The sequence below is a fragment of the Giraffa tippelskirchi genome, chromosome 11 (genome assembly GCF_054371585.1).
Source record: "Giraffa tippelskirchi isolate mGirTip1 chromosome 11, T2T-mGirTip1v1.2.pri, whole genome shotgun sequence".
In the NCBI taxonomy this organism is placed as follows: domain Eukaryota; kingdom Metazoa; phylum Chordata; class Mammalia; order Artiodactyla; family Giraffidae; genus Giraffa; species Giraffa tippelskirchi.
The window spans coordinates 108947176-108959953 of record NC_137285.1 but is presented as its reverse complement, the minus strand read 5'-3'; the positions used below and the strand labels follow the sequence as shown (position 1 = coordinate 108959953).

Below are 12778 nucleotides of genomic sequence, written 5' to 3'. Positions count from 1 at the left end.
ATTCCATACCAGTTCTTTTGTCCCCAGTTCCCCTGTCCCTCCCCATCCCCTACTCTCCTGTTTTATCAAGATTTATATGCATATACATATATATCTCAGAGAAGGCAATGGCAACCCACTCCAGTCCTCTTGCCTGGAAAATCCCGTGGATGGAGGAGCCTGGTAGGCTGCAGGCCATGGGGTCGCGAAGAGTTGGACATGACTGAGCGACTTCACTTTCACTTTCATGCACTGGAGAAGGAAATGGCAACCCACTCCAGTGTTCTTGCCTGGAGGATCCTAGGGATGGCGGAACCTGGTGCGCTGCCATCTATGGGGTCACACAGAGTCGGGCACAAATGAAGCGACTTAGCAGCAGCAGCATATATATATATATACGTATGTATCTATTAAGATCTCAGGACTTCCCTGGTGGTCCAGCGATTAACACTGCACCTTTCCAGGGCAGGGGACCCAGGTTCGATTCCTGGTCAGGAAACTAGATCCCACATGCTGCAACTAAAGATCCCACATGCGGCAACAAAGATCCTGTGTGCTGCAACTAAAACATAATAAATGTTAAAATAATAATAATTAAAAAATTTTTAATTAAAAAAAGATCTCATACTTTATCTTTACTCACAGGATCACTGCCACTAATATTATTAACTCTTCCCCCATAATCTTAGTGAAATGGGTTTCTTTCCTCAGGAAGACTAAATTCTCCATGCATATCTCAGATGTCATTTTTTCCCCCTATCAGAATCATTCCTCCCCTCCATCTCAAAATCTCTGAGAACCTCAGGCTCGATCCGCCCCACTCCACTTCCCCAATCTCTGAGCACAGTTAGCTGAAGCCCCCTCTATGGAACAGTGTCTCCCAAGTTCATTAATAGATAGCCTCTCTTCCCTTGCCTAGTGTGGCACTGTATCTTTCTGCACCTTCTCCCATTCCTTTGACTATTTATTTGTTCCCTCTATTGAGTAGGGCTTCTGCTCTTCATTCTTTTTGCACTATCCTCTCATTCCTCCATCCACTTATTCATTCATTCAGGATTCCCAGAAGATGGAATATCCTCCTGGTACCAATCCAGGCATAGGGATCCCGCAGCAAAAAGGACAAACGAGGTTGCTTTCATAGAATTTTGAGTTGGAAACAGAAAATAAGCAAGTACCTAAATTTAAAATAAGATAAATTTGGATAGTGAGAGAAGATGGCAGGAATAAGGAACAGGGTCATGAGATGAGAGTAGCTTCATCTGGGGGTGATGGGTAGGAAGCCAGTTTAGACAGTGTGTCCAGGGAGTGTTACTCAAGAAGTCATCCGAGGCAAGAGCAGAATGATAAGAAACCGGCCACAGGATGAAGAGCATTCTGGGTAGAGGGGACAGCTCATGCAAAGGCTCTATTATGGGAAAGAGCTTGATAAGTTTGAGGTACATATTTAAAAAGTCAAGTGTAACTGGAACGCTGTGGACAAGACAGGGAATGGTAGACCCAAGTGTGAAGAGACAGGCAGAGTTCAGGGCAGGGCTTGCTAGACCATAGAGAGGAGTCTAGATTTTAATTATTTTATTATCCAGTGAAATGCAACTGAAGGGCTTCAAGCAAGAAGTGTGCGTGGTCTCATAGGATACAAAGAGTGCTCTGGCTTGTCTGGCTCTGGCTTCACCCTCAACTATAAGGGGCAGAAGATAACATCAAGTTGGAAAGAGGTAAAAATAAATAAACAATACCACCACCAACAAAAAATAAAAACAGCAAAAAAGGATTGAAGCCAAAATGGCAGAAAGGAGGAAGGGATAACTTAAGTTAAATGAATTACAAACTCTTAGAACAAAGCGAGAGGTACTTCAGGGAACTAAAGGTACTTGTGAAAGTGACTGAGGTCTACTGCCAAAAATCAAAGGAAATGTCAGAAGACTGAAAAAACCAAATGCTCCTGTTTTCAATAGAGGGGAGACAGGGGAAGTGGCTTGCACAAACTAGAGGCAAGTACATCGTTCTTAAAATCTCATGTAAAATTCTCAAGGTGACTATTTAAAATGGGATTGGAAAATATTTTAAAAAGAACATTGTGATAATTAGGAATCAGCACAAACATAAGACAAAATTATGTAAAATTAAGCCAATTCGTGCTGCAGTGGTGGTGATGGCTGTAGTGTAGTGGTTGATAGGATTATCAGACTGAAAACATTTCAATCACTCTATATATTTGGTGAGACTTTCAATAAAATCATTGAATCTCAAAGATGATTGGAAAAATTTTTTTAAATATTTATTTATTTGGCTGCACTGGATCTTAGTTGTGGCATGTGGGGTCTTAGTTCCTTGATGAGGGCTCAAACCCAGGCTCCCTGTATTGGGAGGATGGAGTCTTAACTACTGGACCACCAGGGAAGTCTCTGATTGGAACTTCATCAACAATCCATACCAAATTTCTAACTTACAGAAGATTTTTTTTCTACAACATCCCAGTAACTCTTTGCGTAACAACTGCTTGAACATAACAAAAGGTAATTCATTTCACTCTGGAATGGTTTGAAATATATTGCTGAAAATCTGTTTCTATGTAAATGTAAACCTCTCTTATCTGGATCATTATAAGTCTGGTTCCTCTCACATATACCCTTTGTTTTATTTATTGATTGATTGATTTTTTTGCCTGCACCTCAAGGCACATGGGGTCTTAGTTCTCTGACTATCACTGAGATGGAATCCGTGCCCCCTGCAGTGGAAGCACAGAGTCTTAACCACCAGACCTCCAGGGAAATCCCATATAACCTTTGTTTTAAATTTTCAGAATGTGTTATGATACAAATATGGAAAATTTGGAGATATGTTTGTGTATTTATTTGTGATTGAGCTATAATCACAACACCAAATATATTCACAATACCAATATAATACCAAAGGAGCATAATTAGTCAAACTAGAGGACGGTCTCTCAGATCATGCCAAAGAACTCTTTTTTGTTTTTTCCTATCCATTAAAAAAAGTCTATATTTGGGTCAAGTGATTGTCAAGCCTAAAGATGAAACAAAGCTAAAGGAAAGAGATGTTGGATAATTAAATCTGGATTCAATACAAGTGTTAATAGCATGGGATAAGAAACTAATAAATTTTAATAGCGATAAATACAGATTTTTTCCCCTAAGATACCCTGTACAAGTCCAAGATAATTCTGCAACAGGTTGAGTGAAAAATACTTAAGAGAATTTAATTGACCATAGCTCATTATAAGTGAGATACAACTGCAAATGTAACTGGACAGACACACCATCTAAAGCAAGTGTGGCCATTACTCTCCTGGATTTACACTGCCCAGACTCCACAGAAAACATCAGTTTCTCTTCTGGATGTCACTTTGAGAATCATGCCGACAAACTAAAAATCCTCCTGAGACAGTGACAAGGGTAATTAAGGGCTGGAAACCGACCAGAAAATACACTGAAAGAAACTTATGAAACTTAATCCCAAACAAAAGAGTCTGGAGTGGAGTATGGGGAAGCATAACTCTCTATTTAAGAAGACAGTTTGTGGGCCACTTAATGGAGTTTGGGGAGGAGGGAAGAGTGTACAGAATTCAATAGAATATAAAGAACTTTCTTCAACATTCAAAGGAACCAACTTGTGAAGCAGTAAGCTTTGGCCACTGACAAAGTCCAAGCCTGTTCATCAGGAATGTCCTTGGGGGATTCAAGAATTGGAAAGGAAGCTGAATTAAGTCGACTTTAACTTCTCATCCAAGTCTAACACACTGATTCAGGGCAGGTCTTCAAAGCAACATAGAGTTTATGGCCCAGTGGCTCCCTGCCCAGGAAGAAGGACACTCTGTTGCTCTGTGATATGTTAGGAGGGAGAATTTCCTGCATGTGGTTCACTTACAGTCAGCTGTTACCCTGCCATTCTGTTTTGGAATATCAATGTCAAGCTTCCCCTTTTGGAAAGGGAGCAGTAGGGAATGAGAAGGGGGTGGGGTGGACGGTTCTTGTATTAACCTTTCACTCGGTTCCAAGCATTCCTAATCTATTATGTCAATTTGAGTTTATAACTAAATTTAAAGGCTCAGGTTTCCCTTCCAGAGATGGGGTGGGGCATTGAAACAGCTGCTAGGACTAGGTAAGGCTAATAGTTGGGAGACGCCAAGCCACAATCTATCTGCTTTTAAACTGGGGAGCGGGGAGTGATTAGAGCGAGAGAGAGTTGCCCCACCCCCAACAGCACTGTTGAACCGACATCTGGATCACCTCACTGGGTGAGGAGGTGAATATGGGAACAGGTGCACCTCACTCTTACCCTATTTCTAAGCAGCGATTATTTTGCTGCGTTCAGTGTGTCCGGAACTAACTGATCAAGGCTAGACAAAGAACACACCGGGAGAGAAGGAGGGGATGGGGTCGCGGGAAAGAAGCCAGGAGCCATGTACAGTGTACATTGCAGATGACGTCACAAATCATTGCCTGCAAGAGATTTGGCCCTCCTCTTCCCGGAGCTGGAGGCTAGCCGGAGTGGGGTTGCCTGGGGGGTGTGTGAATGGGTGGGAGGAGGCGTGCCCCTGCTGGGGAGACTTGTGGAGATGTGAAAGGGAAACCTGGAGACAGCCGGCGAGCAGAGAAATCGCGGGGGCTGAGGTGCGCAGCTCCGAGCTCCGCCCCCGCGCTCGGCAGCCGTGATCGGCCCTGGGAGGGGCACGCCTGTTTGGGGGTGGGGAGTGTTGCACGAGGGGGTGGGTCCGTGGTGGCAGTGAGGGTGGAGAGCCGCCTGCGCATGTCAAGGCTGACTGAGCACACACGGTCTAGGGGGCCTTGGAGAAGGGCAGCTGGTCACCTGCCACCCAGGGTCAGGGCCCTTGCACGATCTTGTGGGCGAGCTCCCGGGAAGGGGGTCCATCCCCCTCCCCTGCCGCCCCACCTCTGAGATCGCCATCCAAACAGAAGGTCCTGCCTTCTCTTTCCTGGCCCCTCCAGATCTCCCCGGGGAGCCTCGGCGGGTGTGGACGGTACCGAGGTGGAACGAATTTTGTAGCTCAGACGACAGCCCCTTGTTGGTTTCGGGTGTATGGGCACGCCCAGTAGGCGAAGCCGCCAGGGCGGATGAAGCCGGCGCTCCCGGGTCTGGGTGGATCCTGGTTGGAGCGTAACTGTTCGTAAGGAGGTGAGAGGTGGATTAACATGGACCCCTTCGACAGCCCAGCCGCCTAGAGCTTGTCGGCTGCTCGGTTCCGAGCCAAGCTTTCAGCGACGAGCAAACAGGAGACTGGAAGTTCCGGGGTGGGCGGGAAAGGCACTGTCCGTGGTGCTGATCCAGATCCCAGCAACGGGCTCTGGGGAGAGCGCGCCGAGCTGCAGATCCGCTGCCTCGAACTGGGGCGGTCCGCTAGGGTGGCTTGGAGCTGAAACCCCCGCTTGGCTCCAAAACCCCGCAGAGCCTCTCCAGTCACCGGCGCTTGGCCTTTATTTCAGTGAGAAAGTCGCCTCCTTGGGCCAGTTCGTCCCAGAGGGTTTCCTCGAAAGTCTCTGAGAGGGAGCAGTTGTTGACCCAGGGAATCTCTGTTTAGCCCCGGAAGCCACCCGCTGAAAAAAAAAGATGCCTGCCTTCAACAGATTGTTGCCCCTGGCTTCTCTTCTGCTCATCTTGTGGGGTAAGTACCAGCACCCTGCCATGCGAGATACAGATAACAGTAATAATGTTAACAATAATAACACATTGATATTGTTGGTGATAACAAGGAGCCCTGGTTGGCTTCCCTCTGTACATGTCTGCCAGACATGGGATCCTGAGGGATTCCATGAGAGCTAGGATTTTGAGATTGGCAAAAGGCCTCTCTACTCCTCTACTGCTTTATTCCCGAACCTCCCTTGGTGGTTTTCCCACCCTTCCTCCCGTTTCCTGCTAATTACAAAGTATTTTTTTCCCCTTTACTGTTGCTGAAAGAGAACGCTGTCACGTTCATTATATATAAAAAAAAACACAAACAAACTCTGTTGCAGTTGCATTTCATTTCTCAATGAGTTCTTCAAATTAATTTTTATACATTAAAAAATCTGGATGTGTGCATTTTGAGAGTGAAAATACTTTAATTGTTGATCCTACTGTTTAATTTTAATAAGTAAAACAGGCTTCAGCCATTTGCAGTAATATATTAGATGAATAGGCACCAGGGAATTGCATCTTTTTTCTTTTTCATGAACATGGGGAACTAAGGTGCTTTGGTGTTTGGGGAGCTGGATTTTTTTGCCTTCAAAGATAAATAGGTTCTTGTTTATCTATTGTGAAGCAGTGAGGTGACCTTCTTCCTCCAAATAAGGGAGTCCTATACTTGCAACAGTCAAGCTGAGCAGAGTGGTGTTAGAGATGGGCTTGAAATGGGGTGCCTGCATGTGTATGGCATAAGTTAATGAGTCTACATGATAATGTCTGGATGCCTAACTGAGAGAATGCTTTACTGTATTGATGTATATGCCTCAGGGTCTGAATGTGTGTGTTAGTTAGTGTTGGAGCATGTTAGTATGCGCATCTGAATGGATTGATGAGATAGTAGCAGCGTGTGTGTGTGTGTGCGTGTGCATGTGCGTGTGCATGTATGTGTGCATAGTTGTGTAGTTATGGGCATTCAATCTTGCCAACTTCCTCAGGTCAAATATAGGTGCTCTCCAGTTGATATATTGCTTGCCATCATCTTAGCTACCTTCCTCCATGCTAAAAAGCAATAACCAGGATAATTAGATGTGAGCATGCCTACCTACCTTACTGAAACTAGGTATGTGGGATTATGCTCTATGGTTGGCATGGAATTCATTTTGCTGGTGCAGTGGCAGATATGCTGATGGGAATGCCTCTTTACCTTATTATCTCTTTATTAAGCCTCCATGACTAACTCTGGCTGCCAGTGTTATCTGGATTTTGCATGTGACCAGAAGCAGAGCCAAGCTTCCTATTGAACCAAATGCCTGATGAGACAGGGTGGGAAGGACAAAGAGGGAGAGTAATGCCAGTCCCAAGGGCAGACTCACCGCCATCCATTCCCAGTAGAGTAGACCAGATCTGAACATGAAGCAGACATAATAGGTTGCCAATGATCTCACCTGTCTTGAAGACTAAAGGCTGAGATTTCCTCAGGGGAGGGGAAGACTAGGGACATGAGGCTTAGGAGAGGTTCTTCGGGCTGCGTAAGAAAGAACACGAGTAAAGCAATGACAGGTGAAGTTGTAGAGGAGCTCAGAGTGATATTCTACAAAGCCTTTCTTCCCAAACCCTAATTTAAGTTTTTATTGTCTTTGCCTGAATTCTAGTGGAGGGGAGAATATGCTGTAGTCTAGGACATTTTGACTAGGACTTACAAAGCCTGGATCAGAGTCTTATCTCTGCCATTAGCTTTTCGTGTAATAATCTAAGAGTATTTGGTTCCTCATATAAGTGTATTTAGAAATACATAAGTCTGGAAGTTGGGGCAGATATCTAACATCATTTTTAACTGCACAGTTGAATGGTAGGGAAATAATTTACAGACTATTGCTAAAATGGCAGAGTGCTCACCTTCCTCTCCACCCTTCAATCTCCCTGCAAAAAAAAAAAAAAAAAAAACCTTTGGAAGAAGTATATGTGTTACACCTATCCTTGTCCATCTTTAGCTTCTGAACATGGTTCACCAAGTTGAGAAACTACAAAAGGGTAAGAGGCACCTCACACCAGTCAGAATGGCCATCATCAAAAGCTCTACAAACAATAAATGCTGGAGAGGGTGTGGAGAAAAGAGAACCCTCTTGCACTGTTTGTGGGAATGTAAATTGATACAGCCACTATGGAGAACAGTATGCGTGTGTGTGTGTGTGTTAGTCGCTCAGTCGTGTCTGACTCTTTGCAACCTCATGGACTGTAGCCCGCCAGGCTCCTCTGTCCATGGGATTTTCCAGGCAAGAATACTGGAGTGGGTTGCCATTTCCTTCTCCAAGAACAGTATGGATATTCCTTAAAAAACTAGGAATAAAACTACCATATGATCCAGCAATCCCTCTAGTGGGCATATACCCTGGGAAAACCATACTTGAAAAAGATGCATGTGCCCCAGTGTTCATAGCAGTGCTGTTTACAATAGCTAGGACATGGAAGAAACCTAGATGTACATCGACAGATGAATGAATAAAGGAGATATGGTACATATATACAATGGAATATTACTCAGCCATAAAAAGAACATATTTGAGTCAGTTCCAGTGAAGTGGATGAATCTTGAACAGAGTGAAGTAAGTCAGAAAGAGAAAAAGAAATATCATATATTAATGCATGTATATGGAATCTAGAAAAATGGTATTGATGAGCCTATTTGCAGGGAAGGAATGGAGCCTCAGATATAGAGAATGGACTTGTGGACACAGGAGAAGGAGAGGGTGAGACTAATGGAGAAAGTAGCATCAACATATATACAGTACCATGTGTAAAATAGATAGCTGGTGAGAAGTTTCTATGTAGAACAGGGAGCCTAGTCTGGCAGTCTGTGATGACCTGGGAGGATGAGATGGGGAAAGGGAGTGAGGCTAGAGAGGGAGGACATGTATGTATAATTACGGCTGATTTGCACTGTTGTACGGCAGGAACCAAAACAATATTGTAAAGCAATTTCCCACCAATGAAAAATAAATTTAAAAAAATAAATTAATTAAAAAAAGGCACACACACTTAAAAAGAGAAAGAGATAGTTCAGGAAACCTTGCCATTAAATGTTAGAGAGAAGGCCTTACTTCACAAATGCAATCTCATTTTATTTGCATGCCATTCCAGTATTGAAAAACACTTAGCTTAGATGCATTCACCCTTCCCAAACTGATTTGTCACATGATGCAAATGTGAATGCAATTTTTCCATTCTTTTATTTTCTGCATGAATTGAACAAAATTCTACATTTCCTTCATTAAAGTAAATAGTAGTAGTAATAATAAATCCACACTTGCCTAGTGCTTTACAGTTTACAAAGCAGTTTTCAAATGAATATTTGGTCCCCATAGCAATCCAGTGGTGTTAGTAGGGGAAAGTAGTGTTGTTTCCAATTTAGAGATGAGAAAATAAGTGCAGGGAAGGAGAAAGGACTTGTAGAGAATGCTTATCTTGTGAATTTGGCCTTCTAGTGTTTGTTGTAGCTCTTATGGTCACACCTGTTGCTATCTATATAGGATTGCAAGGTGGGCATCTGTCCTCTCATATCTCTGGAGCCACTCTTCCACCCCTCTCCCAAGCCTAGGACCTTACTCATCACCTCCTAGTATCTTCTCAGCTCTTCCTCTCCAGGTCTACTCTCCAGATGTCTGTTGTGTTGGGGAATGTTTTCCTCTTTTCCCCCAGCAACCCATTTTGCATCTCATTCTCTCAAGGCTTTGCTAAATGACTAGCTAGATCTGATAGACCAAGTCATTTCAGGGTGTTCATATCTACAAATAAAGTCATTTATTACCTCTTTCTGGAAAGTTTTACTTTCTAATCAAAGCCTTTATTTTCTTATTACAAAGGAAAGCAGTGTAGAGCAAAGTCAAGAGGGGCAATATAACCAGACAACCAAAGAAGAGAGAGGTTAGAGGAGTTGGTTACATACACATTACTATCCACTGCTTAATATAGATAGATTAATGCTATTCCTTAGTTAAATATAATCATAGCCAGTCTATTCTTCCTTCTCATGTTTCTGCATTATTATTATGGAAACAGAAGAGGAGACCAAAGGTCAAATGATTTGGTCAAGATTATTCCAGGAGTTTCTTACTTACAATCAGCAGGGTGGGTTGAATGTCTACCATATGTACAGTCTTTTCTAGAAATCTAGAGGATTTTATGGAAAGAGAGGAAGTGGTATACTGGAGACTCACAGGGTGGAGAAATATACTTTACCTCTGGATGGAAGGAGTTGTTGTTCAGTCACTAAGTTGTGTCCAACTCTTTGTGACCACATAAACTGCAGCACACCAGACTTCCTTGTCCTTCACTATCTCCCAGAGTTTGCTCAAACTCATGTCCACTGAGTCGATGATGCCATCCAATCATCTCATCCTCTGTCACCTGCTTCTTCTCTCGCCCTCAATCTTTCCCAGCATCAGGGTCTTTTCCAAGAAGCAAGTCATATTGCAAAGGGAAAGCGAATAAGGATGAGTGGATTTTGTGGCCATTTTTCAATGTCTTATCTGGAACCTCATGAATTTAATTGACTTTATGAGCAGAGTTCTTTCTTAGGACTTCAGACTGGACTTTGGCAAAGAGAAGGTAATCAGTGGGGCTTACTCTCTGATGATTGCATTACTCAGAGGCATCTCAGGACAAAGAGAGGCTGCTATGCCCTGCTGACCATCCTGACTACATATATTCTGCCTTCCCCTCTTTTACTATAAATGAACCAACTGTGTTTATAGCTAAGGCCTACTCATCCACTTGTTCACTGGAGGACATCATCTTACACCTATTCAAGGATGTTAGTCCAGCAAACTACATTTTCAAGCCCAGCAGCTCTATTGCTATCTTCATCCAAGCAGAATCATTGAACCATCTCTCAGTCTGATCCCTGAACCAGCCTTTTAACTGTTCTGTTTGCTTCCACCCTGTCCTTCCTCACCTCTTCAGTTTATTCTCAACAGAGCAGTCAGATCATGTCATGCCATTCCTCCACTCAGAACCCTCCAGTGCTCCCATGTCATTCAAAGCAGAAGCCAAAGTTCTAGTCATGGTCTACAAGGGCAGCCGCGATCCGGTCCTGGTTTATTTCTTCTACCTTGTCTCCTTCTATTCTCACTTTGTTCCCTGTACTTGATTATTATCTTTTAAAATATCTTGGGACTTCCCTGATGGTATAGTGGTTAGGAATCCGCCTGCCCCCAATGCGGGTAATACAGGTTCGATCCCTGGTCTGGGAGGATTCAACGTGCCTCAGAGCAACTAGGCCCATGGACCCCAACTACTGAGCCCCCATGCAACAACTACTGAAGCCTGTGCACCCAGAGCCTGTGCTCCACAAGAAGAGAAACCACCGGAATGAGAAGCCCAAACACCACAACGAAGAGCAGACCCCGCTCACCACAACTAGAGGAAGTCCACATGCGGCAACGAAGACCCAGCGCAATGCCCCCAAAATCTTATTTTTGCCTGCATGTGGTCTTAGTTGCAGCACAAACCTGAGACATGTGGGATCTTAGTGCCCAGACCAGGGAATTGAACCTATATTCCTGGCACTGGAAAGCAGATTCTTGATCACTGGCCCCCAGGGAAGTTCCTGTTCCCTGTAGTTTATTCTGCTCTTTGCTTTTGCCAACACACTCCCATCCTAGGACTCTCGAGTTGCTTTCTCCTCTGCACACTTTCACACAGATATTCATATAGCTTGCTCCCTCCTTTCTTTCCTTCAGTGCCTGCTCCATGTCATCTTCTCAGTGAGGCTGTCTCTGATGATCCTTTGTACAGAACATGTTTGTAGAAATCGCCCCATAGTTTCCATGACAAATTTATTAGATATTATTTCCAGCATTTTGTAGATGAATAAACTAAGTCTCAGAGAGATTAAACCATCTATCAAACTGGGAATTCCCTAGCAGTCTAGTGGTTAGGGCTTGGTGCTTTCACTGTAGAGACCTGTGGTCCATATCTGGTAGGGGAACTAAGATCCCACAAGCCCTTTCAGTGCAGATGAAAAAGGAAAAACACAAATAAAACAAAACAATCTATCAAACCCTAGCCTTCAGTTGCCCAATGCCATCTTCCTCCTGCCTCTATAAGTGTAACTGTATATTACTTGGAACATTTTCCTATTTTGCTCTGAAATCATCTTCATTGAATTAACTCATCTCTACCATGGAGAAGGCAACGGCACCCCACTCCAGTACTCTTTTGCCTGGAAAATCCTATGGACGGAGGAGCCTGGTAGGCTTCAGTCCATGGGGTCGCTAAGAGTCGGACACGACTGAGCGATTTCACTTTCACTTATCACTTTCATGCTTTGGAGAAGGAAATGGCAACCCACTCCAGTGTTCTTGCCTGGAGAATCTGAGGGATGGGGGAGCCTGGTGGGCTGCCGTCTATGGGGTTGCACAGAATCGGACATGACTGAAGCGACTTAGCAGCAGCAGCATCTCTACCATATCTCATTAAATATGTGCCTCAAGACTCCCTTGCTACATGGGGTTTTCAATGCATATTCTCTACATCTCTGTCCACTCACAAACTTTTGCACAGACTATGCTTTCTTTAACAAAAAAAAAAAAAGGGGGCCTATGCTCAAGACTTCAAATTCATCACATTCTGAAAATGTTTCTGATCAGTTCTCTCTGGATAAGGACCCTCCCCCTGTTAAAGAGATGACCCATATGCAGAAACATGTGAAATGAATTTGAAATGGCATGAATTTGAGCAAACTCCAGGAGACAGTGAAAGATAGGGGAGCTTGGAGTGCTGCAATCCATGGGGTTGCAGTCAGACACGACTGAGTGACTGAACAACAACAACAAATATTCAAAAGCAGGAGAGCCTCTTGCAGGCTGCCCAATAAATGCAGTCCCAGCTTGCTAAGTGTTTTAAAACTAAACCAATGAAATTTATTTTATCTCAATGTGCTAAACTTTATCATAGTGCCTCTAGTTTTTAAACTCTATGTCTAAAAATTAAATTTGTTCCCTTCTAAGTCAGCTATTTAATTTTTCACTCTTAATTAGTTGGTCAATCTCATTTTAAGCTCTGAATAAAGCTTTCCTCTGCTTTTAGAAAGAACTGTTTGCCTGTAGAAGAACAGACCGACCATTCACAGTGGACCGAGTTTTTAAATGACAATGTG

The 12778-nt window shown here is 43.6% G+C and overlaps 1 protein-coding gene across 9 annotated transcripts in view; it reads left to right on the top strand.

Annotated features, from left to right (window-relative positions):
• SCN3B (sodium voltage-gated channel beta subunit 3) overlaps nucleotides 1-12778 on the top strand; it is a 72424-nt gene that overhangs the window by 40380 nt on the left and 19266 nt on the right. The window contains exons 1-3 of one of the 9 annotated variants that reach the window (XM_081541431.1): nucleotides 4069-4101; nucleotides 4950-5136; nucleotides 5445-5623. In XM_081541431.1, the coding sequence (XP_081397557.1) occupies nucleotides 5569-5623 (55 nt within the window). In that variant the 5' untranslated portion in view covers nucleotides 4069-4101; nucleotides 4950-5136; nucleotides 5445-5568. Of the gene's footprint in view, nucleotides 1-4067; nucleotides 4238-4477; nucleotides 4614-4717; nucleotides 5137-5444; nucleotides 5624-12778 lie in introns of those variants that run through there. The other 8 variants (XM_081541432.1, XM_081541435.1, XM_081541434.1 and 5 more) reach the window with 8 other exon arrangements.